General features: G+C 32.3%; 8 protein-coding genes and 2 non-coding genes across 10 annotated transcripts; 3 read left to right on the plus strand and 7 right to left on the minus strand.

The window, feature by feature from the left end:
* Positions 1 to 93: 93 nt before the first annotated feature.
* On the minus strand, positions 94 to 2,061 carry MUS81 (Mus81p; the record flags this gene model as incomplete). The annotated part of the gene is made up of 1 exon (XM_004177528.1): positions 94 to 2,061. The coding sequence occupies one exon, from the start codon at positions 2,059 to 2,061 to the stop codon at positions 94 to 96; it is 1,968 nt and encodes a 655-aa protein (XP_004177576.1).
* A 538-nt stretch (positions 2,062 to 2,599) lies between these two features.
* On the minus strand, positions 2,600 to 5,128 carry TBLA0A02590 (elongation factor 2; the record flags this gene model as incomplete). Its single annotated transcript, XM_004177529.1, has 1 exon — positions 2,600 to 5,128. One exon carries the CDS (start codon positions 5,126 to 5,128, stop codon positions 2,600 to 2,602), a length of 2,529 nt encoding a protein of 842 aa, XP_004177577.1.
* Positions 5,129 to 5,890: 762 nt separating this feature from the next.
* On the minus strand, positions 5,891 to 7,696 carry VPS17 (retromer subunit VPS17; the record flags this gene model as incomplete). The annotated part of the gene is made up of 1 exon (XM_004177530.1): positions 5,891 to 7,696. The coding sequence occupies one exon, from the start codon at positions 7,694 to 7,696 to the stop codon at positions 5,891 to 5,893; it is 1,806 nt and encodes a 601-aa protein (XP_004177578.1).
* Positions 7,697 to 9,308: 1,612 nt separating this feature from the next.
* On the plus strand, positions 9,309 to 10,178 carry TBLA0A02610 (acetate uptake transporter family protein; the record flags this gene model as incomplete). The annotated part of the gene is made up of 1 exon (XM_004177531.1): positions 9,309 to 10,178. One exon carries the CDS (start codon positions 9,309 to 9,311, stop codon positions 10,176 to 10,178), a length of 870 nt encoding a protein of 289 aa, XP_004177579.1.
* Positions 10,179 to 11,836: 1,658 nt separating this feature from the next.
* TBLA0Atrna15D lies at positions 11,837 to 11,908 on the minus strand. Its single transcript has one exon. It is a non-coding gene; the product is annotated as a tRNA-Asp (tRNA).
* An 18-nt stretch (positions 11,909 to 11,926) lies between these two features.
* TBLA0Atrna16R lies at positions 11,927 to 11,998 on the minus strand. Its single transcript has one exon. It is a non-coding gene; the product is annotated as a tRNA-Arg (tRNA).
* Positions 11,999 to 13,931: 1,933 nt separating this feature from the next.
* RPP2B (ribosomal protein P2) lies at positions 13,932 to 14,261 on the minus strand (the record flags this gene model as incomplete). Its single annotated transcript, XM_004177532.1, has 1 exon — positions 13,932 to 14,261. One exon carries the CDS (start codon positions 14,259 to 14,261, stop codon positions 13,932 to 13,934), a length of 330 nt encoding a protein of 109 aa, XP_004177580.1.
* Positions 14,262 to 15,342: 1,081 nt separating this feature from the next.
* ORT1 (Ort1p) lies at positions 15,343 to 16,344 on the plus strand (the record flags this gene model as incomplete). The annotated part of the gene is made up of 1 exon (XM_004177533.1): positions 15,343 to 16,344. One exon carries the CDS (start codon positions 15,343 to 15,345, stop codon positions 16,342 to 16,344), a length of 1,002 nt encoding a protein of 333 aa, XP_004177581.1.
* Positions 16,345 to 16,671: 327 nt separating this feature from the next.
* COI1 (Coi1p) lies at positions 16,672 to 17,102 on the plus strand (the record flags this gene model as incomplete). Its single annotated transcript, XM_004177534.1, has 2 exons — positions 16,672 to 16,697; positions 16,763 to 17,102. 2 exons carry the CDS (start codon positions 16,672 to 16,674, stop codon positions 17,100 to 17,102), a joined length of 366 nt encoding a protein of 121 aa, XP_004177582.1.
* Positions 17,103 to 17,295: 193 nt separating this feature from the next.
* On the minus strand, positions 17,296 to 18,982 carry YRA1 (RNA-binding protein YRA1; the record flags this gene model as incomplete). Its single annotated transcript, XM_004177535.1, has 2 exons — positions 17,296 to 17,760; positions 18,701 to 18,982. The coding sequence occupies 2 exons, from the start codon at positions 18,980 to 18,982 to the stop codon at positions 17,296 to 17,298; spliced, it is 747 nt and encodes a 248-aa protein (XP_004177583.1).
* Between the last annotated feature and the right edge of the window lie 228 nt (positions 18,983 to 19,210).

The following is a 19,210-nucleotide window of genomic DNA, read 5'->3' on the forward strand; positions in this document are numbered from 1 at the left end:
TTTGATGAGAATACATAATGGACTAGGTGTGGAAAATTTGAATGTGACTTGGGCGGCTGCAGTATATCAGTATTTGTAAGGTGTATAGATGTCCTACGTATGAAAAACTTGGGAAATCTTTTCAGAGAGGCTCTTTGTTATCTTCTTGTTACCTGGCGCGTCTTTAAAATGTGTAAACATCAAGAGTTGTGCTTCTTGTTCCGACCTACATCTCTTGTATGCATTAAGAATGTGATATAACGTGGGGAATTTAGATTGGATAGTGACTGCCTTTTCCAAAGAGACCCCCTTCACAAACATAAGGATATTGATGGTTAGTTCACCAATAGTTCTGGAATCACCTTTACCCATGATATCTTGGAAAGTTTCGAAATCTTGGCAACATTGGATGTTCTTATTTTTCTCAAACTCTCCTCTAAACTTGTGGAGAATATTACCAAAATCTTCCTGCTTTGTCAACTCGTAAGGGTATACCACAATAAGATCCTTGCCGGCATATTGTCTTGTAATGACTTTTTGTAATGCAAATAATTCTTCTACAGTATCATCTGAATTATGAGTTCTTATAATGGAAAATCTGGCATATACCAAAATATTCCATAATGCAGTCTTTAATGCCTCACCCATATTGGCTACAGAACTACCCATAGTTTCTTCAATTAGATAATATTTGTTGGGGCATGCTGATTTTTCAAGACGAATCTTTTGTTCCATAAACCGATTATCTCTAATACTATATGCTAGATCATCCAATCTTTTCCTTTCAATAATCGTATTCAATAAGCATTTAGCGTTTGTTCTTTTATTGCTTGCAACCCAGACAATATCTCCCAATGATAATTGCTTGCATTCGGATTTCATCCCCTTTCTCAATAAAGCATTCATGAAGAAATCTCGATCTTTTTGGGACTTGATTTCTCGATGATCAAGTATCGGATATATCTCATAAGTATCATGAGGCCAAAGTTCATAACTTATCCCAGCAAACCTTTTACGGATTGTATGTGATCGATTTGAGTTGAGTGTTTCTGTAGGGAAAGTTTTGGATCTCTTAGCTATTGGTGATGAATCATTTAAGCTTCTTTTATTTTTAATTGGTGATGAGTCAATTAAACTTCTATTTCTTTTAATTGGTGTACCACTTACCATTTGTGGTGAACTCTTAGAAATATTGAATGTAAAATTAGTCTCATCAAGAGTATTTTCATTATTATTCGCATGCCGATCTCTATTCAAAGGGTTATGAACACTATTTTCCAACGCACTTAAATCTGCTGTCAGTTCGACACTTGTAAATGAGGAATTAGATCCATCTTGATTTGAATGATTTTCATTATTTTCATTATCAAAAACAATTTTATCAGCAACTTTTAACATTTTAGCTAAATCAAGACCTTTTTCAGTTAATGTATATTTTTTAGGCCTACCTTCTTCAAAGACTAATTCATGTTTCAATAAGGAGTTAATAGAAGACCATGCAGAATGTAATTCTCTTGTAGAAAAGTTTGGTGTCATACTATGTGTTGAATATTTTTGACCTGTAGAGATAATATTATCCTTAGTAATGCCTCTTCTTATAGCTTTATTTTCTAATAACGAAAGAAGTATTGCATAACCACCGCTATTCTTTTTTGGTATATACTTTCTTGGCTTTCTTATGGTACCATTTTTTTTTCTTTGAATTTGTTCCTCATCATTAGATTCCTTAGATGAGCTTCCACTTGTTGTTATAGTCGTTGAATTTCTTAATGCCTTTGCTGGCCTGTTCAATTGCCCATCTGTGTTAATAGTATTCATTGATACATATTGATCAGGTAAAGGGCATCCAAGCTCTTTACAATGATTTTCCAATTTACGTTCCAGACGTTTCATGATCGTATTCCCAATCCCTTTAACTCTTTTCAAATCATTTGGATGATAAAATATTCCTTCAGCATCTTCTAGATTTTTTTTGGCCTTTGTATAAGTATTTGAAAGTTGCTCTTGTCTAACATCAAGTTTATCTAATAATTCTTGCAGCCATTGAATGTATAATGGTTTTAAATCATTCGGTAGAGGCATTATTAATGGTTCATATGTGCGACAATATAATTATTTTTTTTTCAACTGATTAAATTATAAAGATATTTTTGTAGCATTTGGTAAAATATGTGAATCCATAAACAGGTAAACGACGGTCCCTAGATAGTTCTAATTTTTTTTTTTTAGTTGATTCAGTAAATATTTACACTCTGTTCTATATCTAAATGGAATATTTTCTTACGGAAGCGCTATATCGCTTGACGGAAACGGAAATCTTAAATTTCAATCTATACAAGTTTCGTATCTGGAAAATTTGCCAATTAGCACAAGAATGCCAATAATAAAATAATATTAAATTTTCTCTTATTTTTTTGAGGTTAAAAAGATTATGAAAATGATAGTTCTTTTTAATAAAAGTGTAGGGTAAGTATAAAATGTAATGAATAAATAAATACAATGTAAGTAATTAATTATATAATAAAGAAAAAAAAGGTCGTTTCAAGGCATTACGAATAAATTGATCAATTCAACAGAGAAAAATAAAAATAAGGCATATATATACTTTTTTTCTTGTTGATTATAATTTATCATAATATTCTTGCCAGCCTGGGACTTCTTCCTTCATACCATGTCTCTTACGAGCAGCCAAGACAATTTCACCAGCCTTAGTAGCTGGATCCAATGGATCGGTACCCAAAGTGGCCCAATGGTCAAATACCATCTGTGGGAAAGCTTGACCACCAGTAGCTTGTCTTAATTCACCAGTGAAACCGAAAGATTCGTTAACTGGTAAGTAAGCTTTAATGGTAAATAATGGAGTACCTGGTCTTTGTTCTTCAGAGACAACTTGACCTCTCTTCTTGTTCAAAACAGAGTAAATACCACCGACAGCGTTTTCTGGACATTGAATTTCGACCAAGAAGACTGGTTCTTGAATCTTTGGTTCAGCCAATAAGAAACCAGCATAAGTGGCTCTTCTCATGGTTGGAATGATTTGACCACCACCTCTGTGGATAGCATCAGCATGTAATGTAACATCTAAGATATTGATTCTGACAGATCTCATTTGTTCACCAAAGATTGGACCTTCCTTGGTAGCCCATTGGAAAGCAGCAACAACTGAATCTTTAATTTCATGCAAGTATTGGACAGCCTTAGTTTGATCAACAACTAAGTTTGGACCAGTGCCATCTGGACCGAAACACCAAATCTTTCTTGCATCAGTGACATCCCATTCGTATTCATCTGCCATAACTCTAGCTCTGGCCTTGAAATCATCTCTTGGATTAATCTTACCTTCTTCAATAGCCAAAGAACATTCTTCAGACATTGGTTCAGCTTTCAAATAGATTCTGTTATGCTTGTTTGGAGATTTAGATAAAGCAGTTTGAGAAGATTCAGATTCAACAGTTTCTCTGTAAGCGACGACTGGTGGGGAGATTCTCAATGGAACACCAGCATGGTCGTTTTCTAAATCTTGCAAACAAATTTCCAAATGTAATTCACCAGTACCAGCAACGATATGTTCACCAGATTCAGACATGTAACACAAGACACATGGATCGGATTTAGATAATCTCTTTAAACCTTCGACCAATTTTGGTAAATCGTTGGCGTTTTTAACTTCAACGGCGACTTGGACAACTGGAGAGACAGAGAATTTCATGACCTTCATGTTGTGAGAAGTTTCAGAAGTGGTTAAAGTACCAGTCTTCAATAAGAATTGATCGATACCAACTAAACCAACAATATTACCAGCTGGACAATCGTCAATTGGTTCGACTCTTGAACCCATCATCAAGACAATTCTTTGAATAGCCTTAATGAATAGATCTTCCTTCTTACCTGGAACAAAGTTTGGACCTTGGATTCTAACTTTTTGGCCAGACTTGACAGTACCAGCAAAGACTCTACCAAAGGCATAGAATCTACCTTTATCAGAGGTTGGAACCATCTTGGAGACATACAACATCAAGTCAGCAGTTGGGTCACAGTGCCTAATAGCTTGACAATGTTCATCATCGGATGGACCTTCGTATAATTGTTCAGCTCTGTAAGCTTGAGCAGTAACTGGAGATGGCAAATGCATGACAATCATTTCCAACATGGCATCTGCAGCTGGAATGAATTTTCTCATAACAACCTTCAATAAAGCTTTACCTTCTAATTCTCTTTCTTCAGCCTTCAAAGTGATTTCTAATTTTTCACACAAAACTGGGATTTCTTCCTTCTTGAAGTTCATAATAGCATTGGTCAATCTGAAGATTGGGTCCAAAACGAACATGTTGAAAGCTCTTTCTAATGGCTTACCATCAGCATCAGTTTCCTTGTTAGTCCACTTCTTAGTCTTTGGGTTGAAGAAAGAATCACCCCATAATCTTTCCATCATCTTAAGTTTATCAACACCGAACTTTTTGTGGTATCTGTTGGCGAATTGACGAATAGTGAAAGCCCAACCTTGTAAACCAGAACCAAAGGCAACGGTACCCTTTGAAGGGTCGACTTGAACATCACCCAAGACTTCGTCAGAGTAAGTAGAAATAATAACATTACAAGATTCAACAACTCTTGCAAAAGTTTGATATAAATCTTCCTTGGTGACTTGCAATTCCAATAAAGCTCTGTCAACCTTGTTAATACAAACAACTGGCTTAATTCTTTCACCCAAAGCTTGTCTCAAGACAGTTTCAGTTTGGACACAAACACCTTCAATGGTATCGACGACGACTAAAGCACCATCGGTAACACGTAAAGCAGCAGTAACTTCAGAGGAGAAATCAACGTGACCTGGGGAATCAATCAAGTTGATTAAGAAAGCGTTACCTTCAGTCTTTTGCTTGATATCCTTGACATCTTCATCGGACAATTCAGCATACAATGAAATAGCAGTGGACTTGATAGTAATACCTCTTTCTTGTTCATCCTTTCTGGTATCCATGAAACGAGCTTCACCTGCTTTAGCAGCTGAAATAATACCGGCTCTTTGAACTAAAGAATCGGTCAAAGTAGATTTACCGTGATCGACATGGGCAATAACAGACATGTTACGGACATTGGTCACTTTGTCCATAAGACCACGCATTTGGTCAATTGTAAAGGCAACCATTTTGTAATGATTTTTTTATTATTTTATAATACTTCTTTTTGTTGGCTAAAATTAAGGTAATAAAAAGAAAGACAATAATCCAGAATTAAAACAAGCAGTAATGTTTCTTGTATTGCCTCTTACTCTTTTATTAAATGTATATATATTTATAAAACGTAAAACACCAATCAATATTAATTACAATTTAAAAATATTCGAGACATAATAAATTGCCAAAGTGAAAAAAAAAAATAAAATTATTCACCTCTTTAAATATCAAGGGATGTGTGAGCTTGAAATTCTCGCCCATTTTTATTCCTAGAGGGTATCCCACATTTTCGCAACCAACAACCTTTCTACGACGTTTTCTCTACAGGGTGTTAAAAAGTCTTAGCTTCCAATTTAGGCATGCTTTGTTTCATTCAATTAGCAAGTTGGAAGAAAATTTGGCGCGTGAACGCAGGACTCAGAGTCACCTGTGTGGGAGTCATGTGACACACAGAAAGACCCGTAACTACCCCGCCCCTTTTCCAGATTTAGCAGGTGCACCGGGTGAATTGCCGTAATGGGAAAAATGAGAAAAATATAAGAAAAAGAAATGCAGCACGTGATTGACACCCGCATTTGTCTCCCCATTGGGAAAAGGAAATGTGATCTGTGGGCGGTTACCGTATGTGGTAAAGGCATACGATAGGAGCACGTGATAGTTGGGTATTTATATCCATATATATATATATATGTATATGGGGGATAGACAATAGTATATAACGAGTGGTAGTACAACTAGAAAGTAGCAGTTCCTAGAAGAGTAGCCGCATCTCTTGCATTCATTAATGATTCATCCATCTTGCCTGTAGGTGTGGTGGTAGTAGTAGTGGTAGCGGTGGCTGTTAGATCACCACTGATGTTATCCTCATCATCTTCATTATCTGGCTCATTTTGGTCAGTTCCATTGATAGAATCATCGAATTCTGTACGATTCAAACGATCTGCCTCCATAATTGATCTACGACGAGTTTCGCCAGCCCAACTATCACCTTCTACACCTTGTGATGATATAGATGTTGTTAATCCGTTGTTCCTATTTGAATCATCAGCTTCTTTATTATCATTGATAATCAAGTTCTCTCTTCCCAATCTGGAGAGCCCGCCATTAGGATCAGCCTTTCTAACATCATTTCTAATTTTTTCCAAAATAGTCAGTTTCTTTCTTTCATAATTAATCTTTTGAACTGTATATTCTTTAATGGATTGATGCAGTTTCTTCTTGTACCAATTTAACCAATTTTCCTTTTCATACTTCAAATTCAAGGTAATCCTTTGTAATTTAAAAGTCAATTTTTTTTCATAATCTGAAGCTTCTTTCAATTGTCTATAAGATTCGTCTACTTTTAAAGGGTTTATATCTCTTTTACTTCTAAACTTCTTGGCAGTTTCTTGTTTATTCTTCGTGTTACTTTGAGCATTTAATAATTCTCTCATAATCAAATGCCTATTTGTTAGAGCTTCTTTAACCACATATGTATCTTTAACGATCCACTCAAGGCCATCATAAAGTGTAGACATATCTAAAGTGGCAATGATACTATCAATATTCCCCACAGCATTTATTACTTTACCAAATCGCTTATATAATTGATTTTCTGCATTTGATGCTGTATTTGTTTTATTGACGCTATTAGAGTTTTGTTTAATTTGATTCAAATCCTTTAATGCCATAAATCCATGACCAAAATTCGATTCATTGGTCCCCAATGATTTTCTTGATCTACTTGATTTAACGATTTTCGATTGTAAATCTTTGGAGATCCAATGAAGACTCTTGACATAAGGTCTAAATTCAGATAGTTCAATAACTTCATCATAGGGAGGGCTCAATTGTTTCAAAGTTTTTCTCTTTAGACCTGTGGCGGGTAATTTGTACTTGGAAATTGGAATATATGTAGAATGATCACTTTCAATGAAAAAGGCCAATTCCTCCTTTCTTAATATCAATTGATCCATGGCGATTCTATTGAACCATTCTTGAAAGTTTTTCAAAAGTTTAGCAAAATCTTCATGATTTTCAATACCATAGTTTGTATAAGGAGGTGGGATAGAAGGTATAAATGATTCAGGTAATGAACCATTTAAATATTTGAAAAAATTGTTAAACTCTTCATATGTTTTTTTAATATTTCTATAAAGTTTTCTGCGGAATGTAGGGATATTGGTGGATACATCGAATATAATACTTGGATTTTCTTGTTGATTCGAAGTAGTACCTGCTCTTTCAATTTTAGTGACTCGAACTTTCAATGATAGTTTAGGTTCTTTTCTTTCCGGTAATAATGTTGTCTCCAAATCCGGCTGTGGAGGTTCCTCTTTTCTCACTGGAGGTTCATTCCCAGGAGTGGTCACAGGTGTAGTTTCATTAGGAGTGGAATTTATGTTAGTATCATTATTATCATTAGTGTTATTAGGAGGCTCAGCTGTGCCGGATTCAACGGTATCAGTAGTGGTTTCCTGTTCAAGCACCGGAGTTTCTTCAGATGGTTCTGCAAATGGATTGTTATCCATGTCATCAAATATATCATTACCAAACGACATTGTGTGTGTGTATGTGTATATGTATATATGTATATGTATTTCTCTGTTGTAGTCTTTTTTTTCTTGCAATGTATGGATCTCCCCTTTACGTATAAATTTACGTGACAATTGATCGTATATATGTATCCTTATTTTTTTTACAGTATTTTAAAAATAAAAATTAAAAAAAAAAATAATAATAAATTATAATACTAATAAAAAAAGTTAAAAAAAAAATGTAAACTCAATAGTATCTATAATCCTCTCTAAGCACTAAATTTCCTAATATAATTCTATGATTATTATACGTATATCATAACCTCGCAAAAAAAGCCCCATCTATAATTCTATTGCAAAACCAACGAAATGAAATTTATATTTTAAGAAATTTCAATAATTTTCAAAAATGTCCGAAAAAGAGATTTCGTCATCCTACACGATATCACGTGAATTTGAATTTGAATTCCATATACACGTGACACATGATCCCTAAAATGCAGACATAGACCCTATTTGTTCCCCATAGCAACCCTCGAAATCTGATAAACCCTAATATCCATATATGGATTAACCCCGCTTCTTTTGATTTCCCCAAATGGCAATACCCCTCACGCGTGAAATTCCGGTTTTTCAATCTCTTCAGCCGTCACCTGTCAGAACAGGCAATAGATGCCAGATTCCGAAGGAACGCCCGGCAACTTCTATTGTCATATTTGCCTTCTTTGGAGATACCATATCTGGAAACAGCTACGTCTTTCATTCGCCATCAGTCCATCTAAGAAACGTCCGTATAAAAGTTTTTAATGATCTCGGCCGAAGTCCGTTTTCGCACATTCTGTGACCCCAATGTGCTACGCACTTTTCTAAGGTATCATCCCCCATCTCCAATTCCTCAGCAGCCGTTTCTGTGGTTCACTACTGCACTTTCTGGGTAACGAAATTCTCTAGTTTCTTTCTCTGGAATTCTTGTAGGTTTATCCTTCAAATTCCTTGTTCTTCCGTTTCTTAACAAATTACCATTATACCATTTAATTTATTTTTTTCTATTCTTTTTTCTTTTCTTTTATTATTATTATAATAATTTCTTTTTTCTTGTTCCAAATTATTTCAATCTAGGAAAAAGAAATAACAATAAAACAATACACACTACAACTATCGTATGTCTTTTTTTTACAATGGACATTGCAAGTTCCTAAATGAGGTTGATGATGAGATAGATCTTGCAAAAGATGTCAGGAAATAGTGACGAGATCATTAATACATTGTCTTTCTATCGAATGACCTAGGTCATTTTCATGCATACATATAAAAATGATTTTATTACATTGAATTTTTTTTCTCCATTGCATCTTTGTTTGGAGAAATGTATATTTATTTTGCTAGCCAATGATTATTACTATCTTTATATTTAAAATGGTTTGAATCTTATTATTTTCTTTCCAACTTTTAGCCTTTCCTTAATTTGATTTCCGATTTTATACTTTCTCTTTATCTTCTTATTCTGTTTTATCTAACTTTTATTTCTTGTATTTATATACGTTATTTACTCCCGATTTTTATATTTACCTTTATCTTTCCTTATATCTACAGCCTCTGTACTTTTTACACTCTCATATAAACTTACGTTTAAATAATGTTATCTTCGTCAGAATCATCTTCACATGCTATGGAAAAACACACAGAAGTGATAAACGAAACAAAATCATACCCACAAGAAGAAGAATCTGCTCAACAATCGCTAATGTCAAAATCACAAGAAGAAGTTCAAGAATATGAACAAGTTTCATCTAATTCAGAATTTGTTACTTTAGGTAACCACACTTTCAAGAGAGCTGATTTATTGCATGCTTTGGGTGCAGAATTTAACAATGCTGGTCAACAAATGGCTGCATACAGTGAACCTGCTGTCAAACGTCTAGCCAACCCAATCCCATTAGGTTTAGCTTCTTTCTCCTTATCTTGTATGTGTCTTTCTTTGGTTAATGCCAATGTCCGTGGTACTAATAATGTTAAATTGTTAATTTCAGAATTCATGTTTTTTGGTGGTGCCATTGAATTGTTTGCTGGTTTGTTATGTTTTGTTACAGGTGATACTTACGCTATGACTGTCTTTTCTTCCTTTGGTGGGTTCTGGATTAGTTGGGGTTGTATCAACACTGATCAATTTCACAGTATTTCTGGCTACGGTGATGATACTAAGATGTTTAATAATGTTTGTGGGTTTTTCTTAGCTGCTTGGACTGTCTTTACATTTTTGGTTTTGATGTGTACGTTGAAAAGTACCTGGGGTTTGTTCTTATTGCTATTATTTTTAGATTTAACTTTCCTAATGCTTTGTATCGGTACTTTCATTGGTAATAACAAATGTAACGAGGCTGGTGGTTATTTCGGTATATTGGCCAGTTGTTGTGGTTGGTACTCATTATATTGTATGATTGTAACTCCAGAAAATTCATACTTCCCATTGGTCGCCACTACAATGCCAAACTTCCCAGTCGTTTAAACTTTTACTACTGCATTTTGTAATTCCTTATTTCCTACAATGCATTAATTTGTTTGTTTGTTTTGTACACTACTTCATAAAATAATATTATCATCATATCATAATGTGGGTTGATTGATTCACATAGCATTCCCTAATTTTAAAAAAAAAATTTTCTCTAAATCAAAAAAGAACAACTTAAAAAAATAATAAAACTAATAAAATATAGCTTTATACATTTGTAACTTTTTTTCTTATTTACTTTCATTCTAATTCTTTCATTTTATATCATTCTAATTTTATTTGTAATAATTTTATTATTATTATTATTCACTTTATATATATATATGAGTTCACTTTATAAATTCTTGCTATGACGTAATGCGAAGAAGAAAAGCGGTGTTAGAGAGCGGATATTTCCTAAAATAGACATCTTTTGTTTCGGTGGGAATGCTGAGAATGTTACACAAAGAAATAGTTTATTAAGCGCGTCACATAATGAAACTACTATATTTCCTGATGACTCAAATTATGCAAAATAAAAATATAATGCATGTCCAAGAATCAGATACTTTGTAAATGTTCTTTATGTTTTACTTGTAAATATGGATAGATAATATATTAATTGACCTTCCAGTTTAACCTCTATTGTTTCAAATATACTTTATTTGTCGAGTAAACTGTATACAAACTTTTTAAATATCATAGTCAAAATATAAGTTCTTAATTGGTCAAGGAAGTCCTGTAAAATCTAAGATATATTGCATTCTTGCAACGCTTTGAGTCAGGAACACAGTTATAACCGTTCAATTGAGCTGCAGCGGCATTAGATCGAGGAATCCCGTCATCCTGATATTTGCCGTTAATACAAGTAATATAGAGTCATCTTAACTTGTTACAGGATTGACTACAACTGACTGATCTATAAGTAGTAGGACTCACAAATAAAAAATACCACAACTATTTAGTAGCTTGTAAGTCACGCTATGGCTACTATTTTATCAATGTCACGATATCGAGTGACTCTATCCTGTCCAGGGATAGATCACGTGATGTGAGCTATCCCATTCTGAGAAATGAAGAAATTTTGCATTTGGGAAGAAGAATTAGAGGAAATGATAAGTGTCGAGAGATGAGTATATAAGAATGAAGAAAATTATATAGAGAGAAGAGAAGAGAAAAGAAGTTAAGAAGTGAGGGGTCGAGAGATAGAGGACTGGGAACTGATTAACGGAATTTAGATATTGTGATCTTTCAGATATTTCGATCTTTAAGATTAAAAGTGTTTGAAATCGTGTATATTAGTTGTATATTAATTTTATAGTATAATAGTCTGGAATAAAATCACGTGTGGAAGTGAGTAAGTGTTATAAATTTTTGGCTATCTTATTGATGAAAGCAAAATAACTTGATAGATTATTTGATAATTGAATGAATAGTTCTATATTTTAAATTAAAGATACTTAATCACATAAATAACAGTATAAAACAATAACTGTTGATAACAAAATAACTGCTGATAATAAAATAACTGTTGACAATAAAAATAATAAAATTAAAATAACAATAAAATACGATTAAAGGTAATAATAAAAATAAAACAAACATTCTTAGAATATGTGACACAAAGCATAAAATTGTTACACACAAAAATTGTGACAATTTTGCAAAAATAAAATCTCCTCGACGGGGAATTGAACCCAGATCTGGCACGCGACAAGCGCCCATTCTAACCATTAAACTATCGGGGAAAATTGAAAGAAGTAAAGCACTCACGGTGGGGGTCGAACCCACAATCTTCTGATTAGAAGTCAGACGCGTTGCCATTACGCCACGCGAGCTTTATTTCTTGTGAACCTGTGACATAGTGATACTGTCAGTACACTGTGTCTAGGGTTAGAAGCTTACAAGCCCTAACTAAATCAGAAACGTTCGTGTCAACATGTTGCAACGCGTAAACTCGCTTGTATATAAAGCGATGCCCATGAGGCATCTATATAGAATTACACAGAATAAGATAAGTAAGTTATAGTTATAAGAATAATCAGGGTTATAGTCATCTGAAAAATACTAGCCAGATCACTATATAATAGAAATTTCAAATTTTATGGATTTACTAATCCCGCAAGAGCACTTAGGAGAAATTTCTCTTTAGGATTTCAAACAGATTCAGTTTGTAGCTTAAAAATCATTTAAGTATTTAATAATTTTTGTGAAGACTGCCAACGTAACGCTAGAAAAATTAAAGCGGGGAAGGTGATATTCTTGCAAATACTTATTAAGGTGTGGATATATGAAATATTTTTCAAAGACTATCTTTACTAGTTATTAAATGATATTTGTTTGAAAATAACTAGAACAATTTTCATATATTTACAGAAAATTCTCCTGTATTATATAGATATGGTAGTTTGTTTGTTTTTTTCAAATAAAGTCTGTATTTTATAAGAAAAATATAAATCTTTAAAAGCTTAGAATTAGTCTGACAATGCTAAAGAAAAATAATCCATTTATAGCCTCTACACCGTTATTCATAATTCGCGTCTATTTAAAGTTCCAGTAATCGAAAATGTTGTCTAATGTTAAAAGGATATCTATTTTTTTTCAATAAGAAAAAGACACTTAATCACAATTCATATAAATCTTTCTATTAGGAACCCAAATACTATTAAAAAATTAGCTTGATTTATCATGATATTATTCTATCATTTAGCTTTGTAAACAAAAAACGACCCATCAATCCGTAGTTCCTTAATTTGTAAGAAATTAGTCGTAAGATATTATGTCCTATGGTTGTTATATTATTATGGTAGAATCAACAAATAATCGTTTTTATTAAAAATCTCCTTTAGTTAGAATAAGTTTAAAAAAGAAATGTTTTATTCATCGTTCGCATATCTGATCTGTTTTCTTTAAAGAATATTTTATTAAAGTAGAATGTTAAATATTGAGCAAGTAGACCAAAACATGTAATTTTTTTTTGTGTATAAATTCAAATTATTCAAGAAACTAATTAATAGCACAATGGATAGTTTTCAATTGTACATCAAAATAATAATTATATATGAAATTTACAATTAAAACCCTTTTTTCGGAGTTTTTTTTAGGGCATTGATACCCCGGAGAGGTAATTCTTGAGAAACAAGATGTGATGAGCATATTCTGTACATGATTTTCTCACTTAGATAAAAAGATAAATTATTAACCCTGAGGGATAAAGAAAAAACTCTGTAGAATACAGCAAAGACACAGATTTACAATATATTTGAATATTTTTCTTTTCATTTCAAGGGCCTATTGGTATATATGAAGAAAAATAAATTCAAAATGTAAATAGTGCTACAATAAATATAATAAATGAAACCTAGATATTTAATTGATTGCACCCATTGTAATTTATGTTTTGAACAAGATTGCAGTTCAACAAAGATGATGAAGAATTGTGTGCATAATTAATTAACAAATTCTTCTTGGCTATTGTATGATTTTTATAAGTTTTAATCCTATAAACCATCTTAACCAAAAAACCTCGACATGCCTATTTACTAACTAATATTACCCTTCTCCTTTCTTCAACTGGTACTTTTAAAGTTCATACTAACCTAGGAAAGAATGTTGCTTTTGAAAATGAATTGTTAAAAGGATTTTATAAATGATATTACCTATATATAATTTGATGATAATCAATTAAATAATATAAATACTATTAGTTACTAAAAGATTAAAAGTTATTAAGATATTAAAATACAATAGTTTATAATTTTAAATTACTGTTTAATCGAATAAACCGAAACCCATGTCATCATCGGATTCTTCCTTGGCTTCTTCTTCCTTTTCTTCTTCAGCGGCAGCAGCACCACCAGCGGCAGCAGCACCGGAGGTGGCAGCAGCAGCACCACCAGCTGGGACAGAAGCGAATTTCTTTTGACCTTCAGCAATGATTTCGGCCAAAGAACCCTTACCTTCCAAAGAAGCTAACAATTCCTTGATTCTAGCATCGTTAGCTTCAACACCGACAGTTTCGACAACAGCCTTGATGTCAGCAACAGATGGAGTGGCATTACCACCTTCAACCAATAATAAGTAAGCAGCTAAGTACTTCATTTTAATATAAATAAATTGTTAATTTGTTCCTTTGTTATTGGAAGTTGAAATAATCGATTTAAGCTAGTAAATAAAAACAGCAGACTATTCCTTAGTTTCTTTAAATACAAACAAGAGTAAAATAAAAAAAAATTAAATAACTAGAATAAAAGATTGAATTTTGCACAAAAATACAATGCTAGTGGAAAAAAATTGTATAAAATTATATCAATTATACATCAAAATCTTTCGCTCATTCTGCATCAGATTCAGTTGGAAAAAAAATTTCAGCATCGGACAAAAATTTTTCAAAAAAATTTTTTTTATCAGCTTGTATCACTTTGCACGGCGGACCGAAAAATTCGCATTCTAACACGTGCGTACATATCTAGTTTAGTACACATTCTCATCCGGACATTTTTTTTTTTCAAGATTGAAATTTTTTCTTCCTTTCCGTTTTCGGATTATAGAGATGAGTAATAATAATTATTTATTCATTTTATTGATTTATCGTGAAGAACTATAACCGATTTTAAAGTTTTGAAATTCAGTGGAATTAATCAATTTGGTAATAATATCCATATTTTTACCAAAAGACTTATATGCGAACCACATATTTTTGTTTGGACAACTAGGTGTGTCACCGTTTCCTCTTTCTTAGAAAAGAGTCATCGCCAAATATTTTATGTGTACCCTTTTAAACTATTAAAGTAAATTATTATTACGTTTATTGTGGATAGCCAATATATCGCTTCGTGTCTTGCTTACTTAGACATTGGCAGTGGGGAATTTTAGAATGCTTTGTTAGTACTATTTTTTCTGAATGAATGATCATCACTTAAGATGATTGGTCATCTTGAGTCTTATAAGAATAACCATGATTTCTTCTATATATTTTAATGTCCTTGTATTATAAAACTAAAGTGTTTTAAATCCTTTATTTTTTTATCTTTTTTGTAACCTTTTTATCTTACAGCTAAGTATTTAAGGTATACATAATATTTGCTAGAAGCCCAGTTGTTTTACTATTTGAAAAATTGAGAAAAAAATTGTTACAAGTACATATATTGTATTCACCACCCCCCCACAAAGACTGTAAAAGATGGAAAGACAAGATATTAAACAATTGGAAGCGCCAACTTCTGTTCCTACTACTCCAACATTTACTTCTACCACCAATGACTTATTAACAGAGACCCACTCTTCAGGCATTGTTGATAACAATGCAATTACTGATATAACCAACGGTTCCATAGCTGGTGCCATTGGTAAGACTATTGAATACCCATTTGATACAATTAAAGTTCGATTACAAACACAAGGATCAAAACTGTTTCCCACAACATGGTCATGCATCAAATATACCTATCAAAACGAAGGCATTAGACGTGGATTTTTCCAAGGAATTTCCTCACCATTATGCGGTGCAGCTTTAGAAAATGCAACTTTATTTCTCTCTTATAATCAATGTTCTAAATTAATTGAAAATTATACACAATTTTCACCAATTACTAATATTTTAATTTCTGGTGGGTTTGCAGGTTCATGTGCCAGTTTTGTATTAACACCTGTGGAATTAATTAAATGCAAATTACAAATTTCCAATATTCAAAATCAAACCATTGCATCGAATCTATTGATGAAATCAACTTCATCTGCAAAAAATCTAAAATTACACAATACGAGAATAGTACCAACCATTCAAACGATCTTAAAAACAAATGGTATATCAGGATTATGGCAAGGACAGTCAAGTACTTTTATTAGAGAAACCATTGGTGGTGTAGTTTGGTTTGCCACCTATGAAATTATGAAAAAGACATTAAAAGCTAGAGATCCAACAAGAACTGAGAATAAAACTTGGGAATTATTATTAAGTGGTGGATCAGCAGGTCTCTTATTCAACGCTAGTATATTTCCAGCCGATACCATTAAATCGGTTATGCAAACAGAACAATTGAAATTAAAAGAATCAATTTTCAAAATATTGGCAACACAAGGCATCCCAGGGTTTTATAGAGGGTTAGGAATTACATTAATTAGAGCGGTTCCTGCTAATGCTGCTGTATTTTATACATATGAAACACTTTCTAAAAAAGCTTAATTCTAAACAATAACTACGTTTCTGCATATTTTTTTTCATTTTTTTTTTATTTCTTTAATTTTTTGTACAATAGTTACACCAAGCATAAACATTCATAACTAGCATTCAGTAAAATAGATATTTTAATTTTGATAAAGATATAATATATATATTTATTTACTATACTATAAATATTCTCTTAATTATGAAGGATTTAAAATCACGCTTAAAATGAACAAGTTCCCTCCCCTCAAAAAAAAGAACGCATCAAGAAAATAATAGTATAATATACTATCATAATTTGAAAAAAAAACAGAAGTAATATAATTAAGTTAAAGCATAATGTCAATGGTAAATCCATTTCGTAAAGTTGGGTATGTCAAATTAAACATTGTTGTAAATGATTCTTTAACCCTTTATACTAACAACACAAGAACAGTAAAACAGTTTTGTATGTAACATTATTAGGGGTTGGTGCAGTGGCTATATCCAAGACTATTATTCGATCTAGAAGAGATTCTAAATTTAAACCTTATGCAATTAGTGGTGAAAATCAACTTGGAAATAAAGATGAGGTAAAAGATTATTATAATGACATTGCTCATATTAAACCCGGATTCCCATTGCCCAAGGATTATTCTAATGATAGTAAGAATGATGAATCTGATCGTAATGTGCAGTTCACTAGGAAAAGTGAGTATGAAGGTGGTGGCTTGAGTGTATTATCAAGAAAAGGTGGTGACAAATTAGGCTTTTGGGATAGGAGGAGGAAGGACTAGTTATTATTTAGTTGTATAATATATCTATTTATTTTGAGCTTGTATAAAAAAAAATCATTAAATGATGACTGAGTAGAACATGATAATATTACAGTGGAATACACAATTATGAATAAATATAAAATGAAATATAAAATAGGATAAAATTAAATGATTAAATAAAATAAAACATAAAATAAAAATAATTGAAAAATTATTTCTTTTCATCGAAATACTCGGCCATTTCCTTGTCTAAATCTTCTAAGGACTTCTTGACTGGCTTTTCTCTCTTTTGTCTTGGAGCTCTATTCTTAACCATGGCGACTCTTTTGTTTGGACCTCTGCCTTGTTGACCTTGAGGACCCTGTTGTCTATCATTACGTTGTGGTCTACCTTGTCTGGATCTGTTTTGGACTTGTTGTCTCATGTTTTGTTGTCTTGGGACAGCCTTAATTCTGTCAGATAAACTCTTGGTTGGTTGTTGGTTAGGATCAATGATCAAGTTCAACTTTAACTTAGATCTACCACCATCAATAGGAGCACCGTTAAATTTCTTTACGGCTCTATCAGCAGCATCACCATTTCTGAAAGTAATGGTAGCCATACCAGTAGAGTTACCTCTTTCATTGTAACTCAATAAAACTCTTTGGACACCACCGACTTGGGAAGCAAAAAATTCCTGATAATTAAAAATTTAAAATGTTAAAACAAAAAAAAAGTTAGTAAAAATATAATGCAAGGAAGAAACGAAAGGATTTGAGAAAAGAAAAATTTATAGATGACTCAAAATTTTTTTCCAACAATTTGCTAAATCATAACAAATTCTCGTAAAAGTAGTTCCGCACTGAATAACAAAAATAAAACGACAAATGCTTCTTTTTCTATTTCCATATTATTTTCTTTTGGCTATTTCTAATTGCAACACAACAAACAAATAAAATCATAATCATGCAAAGTAAAAAAGTATGATATGATAAAAAGACTAAAATAGTACTCTGTAACAATCATAAACCACCATGAATATTTAAAATGAATAATATGCAAAGCTATTATTTTATTAAAAAGGCAGAATCGATTGTTCATGATTCGTATTTTTTTTATACTTCAAGTGAAGAAAAAAAAAAGGAGTTCTACATATGTTTCCCCATTGACAGTACAACCTATTTATGAAAAGAGTGCAAAATTAATTGTTCCTTCCTGCACTGAAACAGTGCTTAATTGGTTGTTGTCCAAACAAAGGCTCCATAATACGAAAAAAAAAAAATTCAAAATAGTAAACAGCCAAATGAAAATAAAAAAAAAAATGTGCAAATAGAATTATGCAAGTTCCTTTTCTTAATGGATAAAAATAAATATGTTTGCATATTAATTTCCAAAATCCATCAATTAAGTAATTTTTTTTTTGTTTCTTTAAAAAAAAAAGATTATTCAGTCATAAAATCGTAGCCATACGATTCCTGTAAATCTTAAAAAAAATAACGGTTTCATCTTTAGTAATTCGTAATTTAACAAACGCATTCCAATGTCGATAGAACTGAAGAGTAGAAAAAAATAACAGACAGTACATATATAAAAAAAATTTCTCAAAATCAAAGTAACGAAAATGCAAATCCACATACTTTAACGGCATCTTGGTTAATATCTCTTGGCAAACCTTCTACGCTTACTTTAGCGTCTCTATTAGAACGGTTTAACAATTGAGCAACTCTAACGGCAGCATTAACTGGACCTCTCTTGACAGGTTGTTGTCTGTTGCTTGGACCAGTGTGTTCACGACGGGAATGCCCGAAGGATTTGGTGGTTCTTCTTGGACCATTGTTGTTACGACGAGAGTTGTTCTTGGCTTGTCTCTTATTGTTGCCAATGATTTCGTCTAAGGATTTATCTAAAATAGCAGACATGTTTCAAAAAGTAGGGGTAAAGTTATTAGAAAGGAGAGGGGAGAAAAAATAATTTGTTTGTTGAGGTAATAAACTAATAAATAAGGATTTAAAACAATTATGGGGTAATTGAATCACTTGTATTTGTCAGCTTGCTTGTTTTTCTTTAGGGAAAACAGAGTTTTTTTTTCATGAAAATTCAATACTCGGGAAAATCCTCCTGTTTATATACTTGGACAAGTGCCCGAA

Source organism: Henningerozyma blattae, chromosome 1 (genome assembly GCF_000315915.1).
Source record: "Henningerozyma blattae CBS 6284 chromosome 1, complete genome".
Classification (NCBI taxonomy): Eukaryota; Fungi; Ascomycota; class Saccharomycetes; order Saccharomycetales; family Saccharomycetaceae; genus Henningerozyma; species Henningerozyma blattae.